The sequence below is a fragment of the Phyllostomus hastatus genome, unplaced genomic scaffold (assembly GCF_019186645.2).
Source record: "Phyllostomus hastatus isolate PE091 unplaced genomic scaffold, TTU_PhHast_1.1 phas_scaffold_182, whole genome shotgun sequence".
Lineage (NCBI taxonomy): Eukaryota > Metazoa > Chordata > Mammalia > Chiroptera > Phyllostomidae > Phyllostomus > Phyllostomus hastatus.
The window spans coordinates 30,273,182-30,287,827 of NW_025334013.1; the positions used below are offsets into that span (position 1 = coordinate 30,273,182).

General features: G+C 46.0%; 1 protein-coding gene across 1 annotated transcript in view; it reads left to right on the forward strand.

The window, feature by feature from the left end:
• The first annotated feature begins 216 nt into the window (after nucleotides 1-216).
• ARMH1 (armadillo like helical domain containing 1) overlaps nucleotides 217-14,646 on the forward strand; it is a 31,211-nt gene continuing 16,781 nt past the window's right edge. The window contains exons 1-6 of the mRNA XM_045859597.1: nucleotides 217-257; nucleotides 1,314-1,541; nucleotides 6,301-6,369; nucleotides 7,257-7,423; nucleotides 8,403-8,599; nucleotides 13,292-13,376. Of these exons, the coding sequence (XP_045715553.1) occupies nucleotides 1,336-1,541; nucleotides 6,301-6,369; nucleotides 7,257-7,423; nucleotides 8,403-8,599; nucleotides 13,292-13,376 (724 nt within the window). The 5' untranslated portion in view covers nucleotides 217-257; nucleotides 1,314-1,335. The remainder of the gene's footprint in view (nucleotides 258-1,313; nucleotides 1,542-6,300; nucleotides 6,370-7,256; nucleotides 7,424-8,402; nucleotides 8,600-13,291; nucleotides 13,377-14,646) is intronic.

A 14,646-nucleotide genomic window follows, 5' to 3' on the forward strand; every position in this document is an offset into this window, starting at 1 on the left:
TTTTCTTGAGGCCAGTTTGGCTGTTGAAGATGGCCATGGACTCTGAGAGTTATTCTCAGACTTAGGGCTGTAATGTTATTTGCAGTGATTGATGCATGATCCCATGAAAGCTTTTGGTCATTTTTGTGTTTAGGTTGATCCACAGTTATTCATCTGGCTGCTCAGGCTGACAGGAGTTCGTGGCTGTGTCTGTCCCAGAGGCTACGTGACGCCCTTCCTGGGAGCACATATCTAGTGTCCTCTGGGGAGTAGCGGAGGTCGGTGTGTATGTATGTCTGTCTCAGCATGCTTCAGATTATTGCTTCCTAATAAAATTCTGATAGCTGGGCCCCATCAATATCTCAAATACATGTGAGGAAACGTTAATTTAGAATCAATTTTAGGATGTTTCAGACTGTAAAGTCCTTTTAACTAGATCTCTGGCAAAGATGTAGAAGCACTTTATGGGACTGTAAATTTCATGTTGAACCGTCTTCGTGAAATACACATCTCCCCCACACACAAGCTGTTCTCTCCATATCAATCATGGCCACTGCAAGTAATGTTTCACAAATATTCTGTAAATCACAGAAAACCCCATGATAATGTGAAATATGACTTTCACTTGTCTGTTAGACAAAGGAATCACACATGCCTCTCTCCCATCAGCACTAACATTTGTTATGGATAATAACACTTTCAATCACAACTATTTTTGGAAAACGGGTTTATTTTAAACCTTCCCTCCCCCCACTGAAAACATTCTCCCAAGGACACAGCCTCCTACAAACCACAGCCCATTAATCCAACTATGGAATGGGAACTTTTTGTTCCTGCTAACTTTTTTAAAAAGTTGTTTTTAAAAGAGTTGGTACGAAAGTCCAAGGAACTAGGTTAAGGGGTGCTTTACCTTAGCTGATTGGCTGATAGGCCAGGTCCCTAAAGACCCCAAATCTCTGACCCTGTGTGAAGTGAGGGATAAGAGAGGCCCAGGTCTTTAGCAAGCGCCTTCATCTCAGCTGGAGCCTGTGGTTCTTTTAGTTGCTGGGATCAGCAGAGAAGCCAAAGAGCTAAAATTTTAGCCTTTACACTTGAGTCAGGCATTTACTACCCTGACATTCTTAATTCCGTGACAACATAGCTAGATATTCTCTGTTCGAGTAGCAGGCGACCTGTTGTAGAGATGTATTTCGAATGTCACTGTATCCATGTGGGTGACGGAGGCTCACCAGCTTCCAGCTGACTGCTAGAAAAGCAGAACCCCTAGCGTAACCTACAGGACCTGCATGTTTCTAAACATTTTGGTAACCTGTCTTTTTTCCTGCCCTCTGTAGCCAAATTCAGGACTGATCGATCATGACTTCTATAAAGGAGCAGGCAGCAATTAGCCGGCTCTTGAGTTTTTTACAGGATTGGGACAATGCTGGAAAAGTCTCAAGGACTCATATCCTCAACAATTTCATTGAAATCAACCAAGGCAAGACTGGCCCTGAACTGGAGCAGGAGTTTTCCCAGGGAGCCAGCTTGTTCCTGGTGCGCTTGACCACCTGGCTCAGACTCACGTATCCTTGGCTAAACAGAAAAAAAAAAAAAAAATAGGCCATATTCAATAGGAAAAAGGGGGAGATTACTGAGGGAACTCTTCTCTCCATTCTGTGATTTTAGAACAGGATATCTGGTGATCAAAATATCATCCCAAAAGTCAAGAATTCCCTCAACTTCCTGACGTTCCAGCCTGCAGATGTATCCTTATTCTCACTCCTAACCTCTTTGGCACCCATCAGAGTCGCAGTTGGGATTCCTCCTGTCTAGAGCCAGTCCTCTATGGGGACTGCACTTGAGTCCCCTCCCGCCTTCCCAGGGACTTCATTCCTTCTCTCCTATAGTTCCCACCTTTCCATCATTACCAGCTTTTTTCATCAGCGTGCGTGTCTGCTCAGGTCTCTCCCACCTTAATTAAATCCCTGTCTCAAACCTGTATTCCTCCCAGCTCTCTCACTTTGTGGTGAAGCTTCTTTCTAGAAAAGGTTATTGGTCTCTGTCTCCACTTCCCCACCTCTCTTTTCTCCACCACCAATGCAGTTTGACTTCCGTCCCCTCCTCTCCACTCTGCAGGACTTGCCAAGGTTACCGGTGACTTCCTCATTGTCTTTATGTGTGACCTTTCAGGTGCATTGGTCAGTCACCCATTCCCACTTCTTAAAACGCTCTTCCCTTGGTTTCTCTTGCTTTTCTCCTTCCTGCTCATTCCATTTCTTCCGCCATCCCTTAAATGTTGCTGTTACTTGGGACTCCATCCACCCCCCCTTCTCTGCTCACTCTCAGACTCTCCCTGAGTGATCTCATCCACTGTCTACACCATCCCAGTGTAAAGACCCTCAAATGTGCACCCTGCGCACATCTATCTCTGGAATTGAACTCCATGTCCTTTTACCCAACTCCCAGCTCCACCTACATGCGCCAGGATGACTTGTGTTTCTGGCTTGGGGACACTCAGTGAATGGGGTGCCATTCTGTGAAGAGAGAATGCAAGAAGGGGAGTGAGTTTGGTCTGGGACGTGCTGAGTTTAGGTGCCTGTGCTCGGGAGCCCTAGAGGCAGACTGGGACTGAAGATACATGTGTCACCATCAAGGCGTTAGTTTGAGATCTGGGTGGATTTGAGCATATTCCTGCTCTGTATGCCCATCACACTCTGGGTTCCTCTCAGACCATGTCATTAAACATTTTTCTCTTTCCCTGAACCCTCCTACTCCTCTAAACTCCCTCTATTTGACTAATTCCTACTCCATTATTCAGATCTCAGTTTAACCATCACTCTGTCCATGAAATCCTTTTCTGAGCCCCAGACTAACTTAGGTTCCCTGTTACATATCCTCATGGCACTTCTTCAGTCTTAGTGGTCGTAACATTTTATTTTTATTACATGCTTAAGATCTGTTCCCCACTGGACTGCAAACACTATGAGGGCAGGGACTGCATCTGCTCTACTCATCTCTGTATTTCTAACCGCTGGCACAACGTGTGGTTAACACATAATGGGTGCTTAACACACATTTGCTCCATAAAGGAAAGAATAAACCCGGAGAGTCTGCAGCTACACAGAGCTCAGTCCACACAGCTCTCTTTTTCTTACAGTTAAATCCCTGGTGAACTTATCCATCAGACTCAGGCCTGGAACACAGGTGGAAGGGAATACCGCTGAACAGGTTGCTAGGCGGGCCCCAGTGTTCTCAGATGTTAGTGTGCAATGAAAAGGTTTCAAATGCAGATTGCCAGTCTGCCTCCCACCACCCACCCTGAGGTCCTGATTTAGTAGAATGAGGGAGGGTCCCTGGGCTCTTTATTTCTCACAAGCATTCTGGGTGACTCTGATGCTGGTGCTTCACAGATGATGCTTTGAGAAACATCAGCACCTGTAATCTGGCTTTGTCCCCACAACTCAGGACACGACCCTCACCAACCTCCTTGACACCAAATCTTGAAACACCCTCTAGAGTGCCCCTTTCCCTCATTATCTTACTTGACGATGTTTTCCATTTGACCACAGCAGGGAGTGTGTGAGGCAGAATCACACAGGTGCAGAATTACATCCTATCTTTATTTAAAACTTTGATATTGTATTTATCATGGATTTTTATATTAATGTTTAATTTTTAATAGTACCTTGAGATATTATTTGATTAGTGAGTTTTTCTGGTGTCCCCTTAAGTTTTATACTGAATCAAGTGCTTCACCCGCCTTACCCTACCCCCGACCCTGCCTGACCACTGTCCCTTCTTCTTTTTTAAGTTCAGGGATGCCAGTGAATCTGACCTTGTATGTCCTTGATCTGGGAGTGAAGGGAGGTACAAAAGAAGAATCTGGACAGTTCAAAGCATCCTCAAAGCATCACTGATTCTTTTTTTTTTAATCTATTTTTTTATTTATATTTATTTTTTGTGTATTGGGAGGATGCTCTAACCAAGTGGACTACCCCGCCAGGGCTCTGACCACTGCCCCTTCTTAAGCTCTTCTCTCTCCTCTACCTTCTTCCACTTCTGTTTCTCAGTCACTATTGCAGGATCTGTCCTACCACCCCTTAAATGTGAGCGTTCCCAAGAATTCTGCACTCAGCCCTTCTCTTTTCTTGCTCAACCATCGCTGTTACTACCCGCATTCTTCTTCGTATCCTAAGTACCCATCAGAGGGCTTATTGAATGACTAAATTAACCACATTTTAATACACAGATGTATATTCAGTTTCTACACCTGAAATTATCCGTAACTTCCTAACTTTTTGTGACCTTGTCGTACAACAGAGAAAATAGACCAGCTGAGTGACATAGTGTTTTGAATCAGCAGCCCCACTTCTTCTCCCCAGCCCCCCAGTCGCAGTGGCTTTTGAAGGAAAACAAGTCAATGTAACCTCATCGTGTTTTGCACAATTAACTCTCACATAATCCCACATAAGCCCAAACCCCTTTTTTAACTTTGAACTTCGAGAATATATGAGTGAAACTAAGGATTGTGTATTATGATGACAAAATTATTAGTTATTTATTAAGTCTTATTCTAGTCACTGAGTTATGTACTATACAAATATTATCTTATATGAGCCTAACACCAAGCCTAATAAATGATTGGTATTATACCATCTTATAGACAGGAAAGATGAGCCTTTAAAAAGTTGAGTAGATCTACTAGTAAAAGGCAGAGATAAGGTTGATGGGTCTCTCTGGCCCAAAGCCCACATGCCATCCACTCTACTTCACTGTCTCCCACCCAGGGGACAGCTCAGACCTTCAGTTCCACCACCAACACTTAAGAAGGAGCTAAGCTGCATGAAATGCCACATACCCTCTGCCTGTCTACAGGCAGGAAGACCTGACTGTAAGAACTCAGACTCTGAGTTAGACTCTCTAGGTTCATATCCTGGTTCCATCAGTTAACATTGGGTCCTCGGACAGGTCATTAACCTGTCTGAGATTGTTCCTCACAAAGTGAATGAAACACTAATAGCACCCACTGCAGGGTGTGGTGGGCATTCAATGAAACAGTGCAAGCACTGTAGTTAGCACAGTGCCTGGCACACAATGAATGCTTTGCACTTGTTAGCTACTACTGATATTGTGGTAGACTTCTGGAACCAATGGCTGAAATGCTGGACCAAAATTACAGATGAGTGAGTGGCTATGAAAATAGGACTAGCCTGGGACAGGAGGAAGAATATGATGAAAGTTGGTCAGCCTAGCTGGTAACTGAAGAAAAGAGGGGAAATGCACTGGGGCAGCAGTGGGGGTGGGGTTTGGGGAGGCAGGGTGGAAGACGTGGTGGGAATAGAGAGACCACTGTGTAAGCTGATTGCCAGGCTTCCAGCTGCAGTGGCAACGGGCAGAGGAGCCTGGCTTCAGAGCAAACACTTTGTGCAAGGGAAGAGCCTTTCCTAATGAGCCAATCTGTCTCTACTTCTATTGGCATCCTGGGAACCAGGGTGCAGCAGAGATAATTTGCCTCACGCACCACCCCCCCAACAAAGCACCATTACCTCCAACCCATTACATTAGCCTTTATCAGTCTTGGAAGCTCTCAGTCATCCTCCATGAGCTGCAATAATTTCAGCTAATTTCTTAAGTGTTCTAAGAGCCTGTGATGTGTTATGAGCCTAGTAATTGTTGACTGGTTCCTTTTCTGTTGTGGCTTGATTTCATACCTTATACCCGAGCTGATGCGCACTCTGGGTGCTTTATTACAATGAAGCTTTTTGCAAAGGCTCACATTAAAAATAACATTAAATACTGAGGTGGTTTTAAATCAGAGTTTAATTTTTCCACTCTCTCCTCTTATTCTTATTAGGAAGACATGCAATTCTTCATAAAAATAGTGACCTCCAGTGTAAAGCTTTGAGCAAGTACAAAATTGAGTGTTAATGATGAAGCTGATTATGTTTAGAGAAAACTAAGAATGAGGCACAAAGTAATGAACTATGCTGAGACCCACAAGTACAACAGTCAGGACACAGAGAGGTTGGGAGAAATGACCACCAGCTTTCTCCACACACCCTTTATTCGTTAGAGCCACCTTGCTCTCTAGAGAGCCTGTCACTGCCAAGGTGGCAGAAATACCCCAGCAGAGCTTCCTGGAGAACCACGAACATGCCTGCCACCCCCACACCCCTTCCTCTTGTGTGAGCCCTTCTCCTTCGACCTAGAGGCCCTTCTCAGATAAAGGGCTTGGTTCAGCTGTTGGGCATCCTAGGTCATTGGTGGTGCCAGGGATCAGACACATGATCTGGTTTCTGTGTGGAAACCACCCCGGAATTCACTCCTTAACTTCTCATATAGCTACATGACTGGCTCGTGCCTAGAGAAGCTTTTAAGGTCCATTGGCATCTTCTTATCAGCTGTAAGCAGGTGAGTTCTATTCTAGGTTTGCATATCCAGCTCATGGTGTCCTTGGCATTCACACCACATGGAACCAGGGCTTCTAGTTATCTGTGGGTACCTGGTAGCACCCAGGATGGGTTCAGAGGTGGCATCAGCTGTGGTTCTGTTCTAGTTACTCTTCCATCCCATGTCCTCCATTGACCCTTTACTAGTCAGCATCCTCTTGTTTTTGAAATACAGAAAGTGAACTCATATTGGACAGGAAAAGGGGAATTTATTAGCTCACTTAACTGACAAGCCCAGAGGGTAGGAATCCATATTTCGAGCCTGACTACAAGGGCTTCAAAATGCGTCATTGGTACTTGTTCTCTCTCCCTTTATCTCCATTCTCAGCCCTGTTCTCCCCTGTACTGATGGCCCTTTGTGCTGTGATCCCCTGGAGCTCCAGATATGCATCCCTGTAGCTTGTCCACACCAGAAAGAGAGCACGTCTTTCCCAAGGGTTCCCAAGAAAGCCTCGGGTTTAGAGCCTCAATGGACCAACTTGGGTCACACACCCGGTCCCAAACCAGTGACTACAGTCAGAAGGATGACATACCCTGTCACCTGCTTACCTCACCAGAACCACAGGGCTCATGAACGGTGGAGGGTGATTCCCCAAGGGACAGGCAAGGTGCTATTACAAGAAGAACAGATACTAGAAAACCAGACACAAGAAATGTTCATTGTATTGAATGTTTGCATTTCCTGCTGAATGCAGAAGGAATTTCCCAACTATTGTGTCTCTTTTCCCATGAGCATTTCCTGGGTGGGAGGGCAAAGTATGTAAAGAAAGGAACTTGAGATCCCTTAGAAAGGTTTTGCCAAGGAACTTGACAAGTGTCTTTTTTCTACTCCTCTACCCCTCTGGACAGTAACCGGTACCTCATAGAGTTCCTTGAGGTTGGAGGCGTCCTAACACTCCTAGAAATACTTGCGCTGGAGAAGATCAGTGAGGGAGACAAGAAGGAATCCATCAAGCTACTTCAGGTTATTGCAAACTCTGGCAGGAAGTACAAGGAGCTCATTTGTGAAAGCTATGGTGGGTACCGCATGCGTCTCCCTCAGGGCCTGGTGAAGGGTGGCAGCACCCGGTACTGCTACAGGAAACATGTCATGGAACTGGTTGCCCCGGAAGGACTTTGTCCAGTGGACTCCAAGAGCTCCCATCCACATTTATGATTTTTCTGTTTTGTCATTTGCTCACATCTTTCCATTGTGGTTTCGGAAATACTTTTTCCATTTTAAATATATCATTTTTCATGCATCCATTTAACAAGGATTTATGGAGTCATTGCCTAAAATCCTTTGTGAAATTGAATTATGACTAACTCTAGAAATATAACTGAAATGAAATCATTGCATATGAGTGTTAAGTATATGCTAAGGTGCTGGGAACACAAAGATGAAGAAAATACAGCCCCTGTCCTCAAAGCACTTACAGTGTGGTGAGAAAGGTGAGTAGCCCAGGGTCTCCAGTACGATAGCTCAAGGGCTCTGATGAAGGCATGGAAGGAGACACCATCCTGTCTGCACCCCTTTTCCAAAGTGCTTCCCTCATTGCACTTTACTCAGGGCTCTCTGAGTGGCCCCCATGGCCTCTGTGAGCCTCAGTATCTGTGCGTAAAATGGGGTGAACACTCCCTCACTGTACAGTCTCTGGGATTCAATGATGTGGTATTTGTCAAGACATTTTGTGAACAGCTGAGCACTGTGCATGTGTTAGTTATCACATGACAATAAAAAAAAAACGCATGTTCTTTGTGCATTTTGCAGAGCCATTTTAAATTTTAAAACAGTTTGATAAGCTGAGATGCCTATGCAGAAACAAAATCCTTCAGCCGCATAGCCCGTGGTAAACAAGACAGGGATGCAGCATGAGACTAAGCCTCAATTTTGCTTTGGCTGAACGGGCTTGGTTAAATACATCTTAATCCTATTACCCCAGGTTATATAATCTTGAATGGGGATTGTTATCCTAAATCCCTTCCAATTTAGCATTTCCTCTCTTCTTTGTTCAGGTGTACGGTCCATAGCAGAATTTTTGGCAAAGTGTAAGTCAGAAGAGACCCAGGAGGAAGTGCAAGTTCTGTTGGATTCTTTGCTCCACGGCAACCCCAAGTACCAGAATCAAGTGTACAAAGGTCTAATAGCTTTGCTGCCCTGCACGTCCCCGAAAGCTCAGCAGCTGTCCTTGCAGACCCTCAGGACTGCCCAGGTGAGCCCAGGCTGCACGCTCCTGTGGTCCCGATTCACACACAGTAATCTTACAATTACCTTCCACGGCTGCACTCCACGCAGGCAGGAGAGACAGAGCCCAGCCTCCCACTGCCTGTCTGCTGTTCAGTCAGTGTTGCCTCCAGGAGGCCAAGGCAGGGCAGAGAGGTCACATCTCCCATCAGAGCGACTTGTCCTGTTTACTTAAGGATCAGAAAGATGTTGACAGACTTAAAAGTACCTGAGACAGACAACAAGGATGATGAAAGGACTGTAGAAAAGATTAAAGGAGTCAATTTGATAGGGAAAGAATCATGGTGCACTTGTAGACAGCGTGTAAGTGAAGACCAGATCTCCAGTGCTGGGGAAAACTCCCTTTTTTTTCTTGGCTTCTGCCTTTCTCTCAGACGGTGCCCTGGAATGTGAGCAAAGTCAGATTTGGGGCATGGTGACTGCATGAAGGCACCATACCTGGTAAGGAGGGAATTAGAGACTCGAAGAATGGTTTCAAGGTGAACCATCAAAAGCTCTCAAAACAGTTCCAGTTTGGGCTGGAGGCAGGGGGATAATTAAGAGATCCAAGAGATGACAAGGCCTGAACTGTGGCGATGATTGCAGGCTGGACAGACATTTTGGAGGCAGCAAAAGCAAAGGAGGCAAAGACAACAGCCAGCTTTGAACTTAGCAGGGTGAGCCGTGTACCATGGTAAGAGTAGGAAAAACCTATTTGATTTGGAGAGTTAGGTTTTGATTCGATAAACTTCATGAGCTTCAGTGGCTCCCAGGTTCCTGTCTGAGGAGCAGGCCAAGCTGGTTACAGAAGATACAGGTAGGTCACTTGTTGAAAAGATACTTAATTCTGCCCTGACCGGTGTGCCTCAGTTGGTTGGATGTCATCCCGCAAAGCGAAAGGTTGCCGGTTCAATTCCCAGTCAGGGCACATGCCTGGGTTATGGGTTCAGTCCAATCAAGGCACATGCGACAAGCAACCAATTGATGTTTCCCTCCCTTCCTCCATCCCTCCCCTCCCTCTAAAAATAAATTAATAGGTAGGTAGGTAGGTAGATAGATAGATAGATAGATAGATAAAAGATACTAAAGTCTGGGCCTCCCTCCTATAGGATCTGACAGCTCTCAGGCACCTTTTGTTATGCTTTTTCTTTTTAAGCTCCCCAAGTCATTCCGGTTCTTAGCTCAGTGAGGAATCACTGTTCAGGACATCTAGTAGAGATGCCTTTTGGACAGTAGAAAATAAAAGGCTGCAGCTCCAGAGAGAGACCCAAGATGAGGATGGCAGTTTAAATTTTCATGAGCAGAGAAGCTGAAACCATGAAAGTAAATAAGATCCCCATGTAAAATATACGAAGTGAAAACAGAAGGAACACTACCACATTAAACAGATGCACTGAGGAAAAAAGTCCAGCAGACAGATCTGATTATCATTATTATTTCCAGTTCCATTATTAAGTGCTTCCTATATGCCAGGCACTGTGTTAGGGGTTTACTTATTCTCTCTCTCTCTCTCTCTCTCTCTCTCTCTCTCTCTCTCTCTCTCTCTCTTTTTAAAGATTTTATTTATTTATTTTTAGACAGAGAAGGGAGGGAGAAAGAGAAGGAGAGAAACATCATTGTGTGGTTGCTTCTCACGTGCCCCCCCTACTGGGCACCTAGCCTGCAACCCAGGCATGTGCCCTGACTGGGAATCGAACTGGCGACCCTTTGGTTCGCAGGCCGATGCTCAATCCACTAAGCCACACCAGCTAGGGCTACACTCTCTCTTTTTGTCTTTTTTTAATATATATTTTATTGATTATGCTATTAAGCATAATCAATTATTGTCCCATTTCCCCCCTTCACTCCCCTCCACCCTGCACACCCTCTCCCACCCACATTCCCCCCCTTAGTTCATGTCCCTGTGTCAGAAGTTCTTTAGCTTCTACATTTCCCATACTATTCTTGCCCTCACCCTGTCTATTTTCTACCTACCATCTATGCTACTTATTCTCTGTACCTTTTCCCCCTCCCTCCTCCATCCACTCCCCTGTTGCTAACCCTCCCTGTGATCTCCATTTCTGTGGTTCTGTTCCTGTTCTAATGGTTTGCTTAGTTTCTTTTTGTTTTTGTTTTAGGTGTGGTTGTTAATAATTCTGAGTTTGCTGTCATTTTACTATACGTGTTTTTGATCTTCTTTTTCTTAGATAAGTCCCTTTAACATTTCATATAATAAGGGCTTGGTGTTGATGAACTCCTTTAACTTGACTTTATCTGAGAAGCACTTTATCTGCCCTTCCATTCTAAATGAAAGCTTTGCTGGATAGAGCAATCTGGGATATAGGTCCTTGTCTTTCATGACTTGGAATACTTCTTTCCAGCCCCTTCTTGCCTGTAAGATCTCTTTTGAGAAGTCAGCTGACAGTCTGATGGGAACTCCTTTGTAGGTTACTGTCCCCTTATCTCTTGCTGCTTCTAGGATTCTCTCCTTCATTTTAATCTTGGGTAATGTAATTATGATGTGCCTTTGGTATGTTCCTCCTTGGGTCCAACTTGTTTGGGACTCTCTGAGCTTCCTGGACTTCCTGGAAGTCTATTTCCTTTGCCAGAATGGGGAAGTTCTCCTTTATTATTTGTTCAAATAATTTTTCCACTTGTTTCTCTTCCTCTTCTCTTTCTGGTACCCCTGTAATGTGGATGTTGGAACGTTTAAAGATGTCCTGGAGGTTCCTAAGCCTCTCCTCATTTTTTTGAATTCTCGTTTAGTCACTCTTTTCTGGTTGGATGTTTCTTTCTTCCTTCTGGTCCACTTCATTGATGTGAGTCCCAGTCTCCTTCCCATCACTATTGGTTCCCTGTACATTTTCCTTTGTTTCACTTAACGTAGCCTTCATTTTTCATCCAATTTGTGACCAAATCCAATCAATTCTGTGAGCATCCTGATTACCAGTGTTTTGAACTGTGCATCTGATAGGTTAGTTATCTCTTCATCACTTAGTTGTATTTTTTCTGGAGCTTTGATCTGTTCTTTCATTTGGGTCATTTTTTCTTTTTGTCTTGATGCACCTGTTATGTAGTGAGGGGTGGAGCCTTAGTGTTCACCTGGGCGGGTCAACTCAGTCCCTGGGTTGTGACACTACATGTAGGGTAGGGGTCCGAGAGGGAACAATGGCACTTGCTCCACTCTCTGCCAGATTCCAGTCCCTTCTGCCGCTTCCCCCAAGCAAACTGGGCCTTTCTGGAGCTGATTCCCATGTGGGTGGGTTTGTACATTCTAGGACCCTGTGGGTCTTTCCAGCGAACTCTCCTGTGAGGCTGGGAGTCTCTCCTAGGACCTCAACCCCCGCAGGTGTTTTCAATTGGTGTTTTGAGGCTTTATTTCCCGATGCTGGGACCCTGGGTTGCGTGGTCTGTCTCACTCTGCAGTTTCACCTGGTTTATCTGCGTGCAAATGTGGGACTGCCCGGTCCTCCAGCCACCTTGCATGCCCAGGGTCTGCCAGCCACCGCTTTTTTTTTTTGTCAGACCCCTCTCCACCGGGCCGCCTGACTCCACCCCTCCTATGGGTCTGGATGAATGTGTCTACTTTAACTCCTTGGTTGCCGGACTTCCATACAGTTCAGTTTTCTGTCAGTACTGGTTGTTTTTTTGTGTCTAAATTGTCGTTGTCCTTATTTTGGTTGTGTGAGGAGGTACAGTGTGTCTATCTACACCTCCATCTTGGCCAGAGGTCCTCTCTTTTTGTCTTCACAATAACTGATGGAGGGGAGGCAGGTGTTACTATCCCCATTTTGAAGATGATGGAACTGAGCCTTTGGGGGGTGTTTTCTTATTCAAGGCCACACACTAAGTAAGGGGTATTTACTGTGCTAAGTGGGAATTTAAATCCACTTTCTCTAACTGTAGAGTCCTTATTCTTTTGACATCCACTCTGCCTCTTTGAGAAAGAACAATGAAAGCCATAAAAGGAAAACAGGAAAAAAACAAGGCTGTGATGATCAAGGGGAAAGAACACTCAATGAGGAGGATCTGCTTATATCAGTAACGTGATCTGCGGGGCCAAATACAACAGAGAGATAAAGCACAGGGAGAGCTGAAAGAGGGTCCCAGCAGGAAAAGTTTGGTGAACTAGGGGACTTCCCTATGGCAGGAAACATTAAATTGCAGCAGCCTGTCAGAGGATGAAGAAGTGGCTTCCCCTGGGAAGCTCAGGAATAAAGGGCAAAAAGAGCAATAGCAAGTGAAGACAGAGTTGAAGGACAGTTTTGTTCAGTCTGGGTGGGCGAGAGGGTGTTTCACGCTGGAGGACAGGAACCAATGTGTGGGTGAAGGTGGAAGACGTAGGAAGGCGGGGTTCCCTGACTGGGTGAGGTTCCCAAGGGAGAGAAGATTCGGGATCTTCCCACCCTCCCTGCTGTGTGCCCGCCCTCCCTCCCCTACGCAAGGTAGCCAACTCATCCCTGCACCCCCAGCAGGTGACTAGCTGGCCTCAACCGAACGCCCCCTGAGCTGAGGGGTTCAGTGGTAACCTCAGCAGATTCCCAGTCGCTTCTCATCTCTGCCCATCTCCGCCCTCTTCTCACGGGCCGGGGCCCAGTGACTCCTGGCTGCCCTCACTCTCACCGTTTACCAGGCTGCTTTTCATCCCTCCCAGATGGACAAGATGTGAGGAGTAACCGCCTTTTCCTGTTTGTCTTGCCAGCCGATCATCGGGAGCACACACCCCAGCATCGTGGACTGTGTGCTGAATGTGCTGCGCACGATGCACCTGGAAGTCCAGTGTGAAGGTAAGGGAGGCAGCCGGGCCTGCTCCGCCGCACAGCAGGTGGCAGCGAGAGCTAAGGCACATTGGCCCTTAAAATTTCCCTCCTGTTCACCAAGAGCCTTGCTGAGTATCCTGGATAGCCTTGGCAGGTGGAAGGTGGTGATTCAGTGTTGATGGGCAAGGTTATCCAGAAAGTAACAGTCACATTCTATACTTCAAATCAACAATATGGTGCTTTAATGGTTGTTTAGAACCTGCCTGGTGCAGAGCTGGCTCTGGTTCCCAGTCATGTCATGCTTCCCCTCCCAACAGAAATCTCCCTGAGGACTGTCCTTCTTCTAAGAAACTTAATCAGGTGATGGCAGTATTAGTAAGTTTTTATTTCTTGAGTACCCCTATGTGCCAGCAACTTTCCATGCATCATTTCAAATAGTTCTCAAAATAACCACAGGAATGCAAGGCCAAGCACATACTGGGTATTTGAATATCCCAGGGGATAGATGGTGGGGGTAAATGTTGTTGTGTTTTTCAAGCTAAAGCACTGAAGCACAGAGATTATGCTTTCCGAGGTTACCCAGCTAATCAGATACAAACCAGATCCGTCTGGCTCCAAAGCATATGCTTTTCACATATAGCACATGGCAGGTTTTTACAGGATGTTATTTACTTCCCTGTTCCTTTAGTGATTTAGAAGAGAGATTCTGTTTTCAGCAGGAAGGCTCATTCAGAGGAAAAAGTTGTTGAGAAAGTGGTGTTTGAGCTGAGTCTCAGAGTGTGGGGAAGATTTAGGAAAGTAGAAAGGAGCGGAGGAGCGCACTCTGGAAAGGGCAGTGGTATGAGTGAAGGCCTAGGCACTGGGAAATGCCAGGTGTGTGTGGGGAATGCTGGGTAGATCACTTAGTGGAGGCTTGGTCCAGGAAGACCTAGAACGGTAGGCCAGGACCAGACTGTGAAGCACCTTGACTGCCAGATGGAGTAGTGGGCACTCTTTCCAGCAGGCAGCATGGGGCCACTGCAAAGGGAACCATGAACTGGTGAACGCACAGGGAAAGCACCACCGCAGGAAGATGGCCCGGGGTGTGGTGTGCTAGGTGGGCCAGAGCCCCAGGGAGACTTGAGCGGGGAGGCCAGCTGGGAAGCCTTTTGGGCTGTTCATACAACAAAATGGGAATGTATTGATCAAGCCGAATGCAGAGGCCAGAACCGCGTGGGTGTGGAGAGTGAGGTGGCGTAGGGAAGGGGGAATGGGCAGGGCCGAAGGAACGATCTGGGCATCCGTACAACGTTAGCGC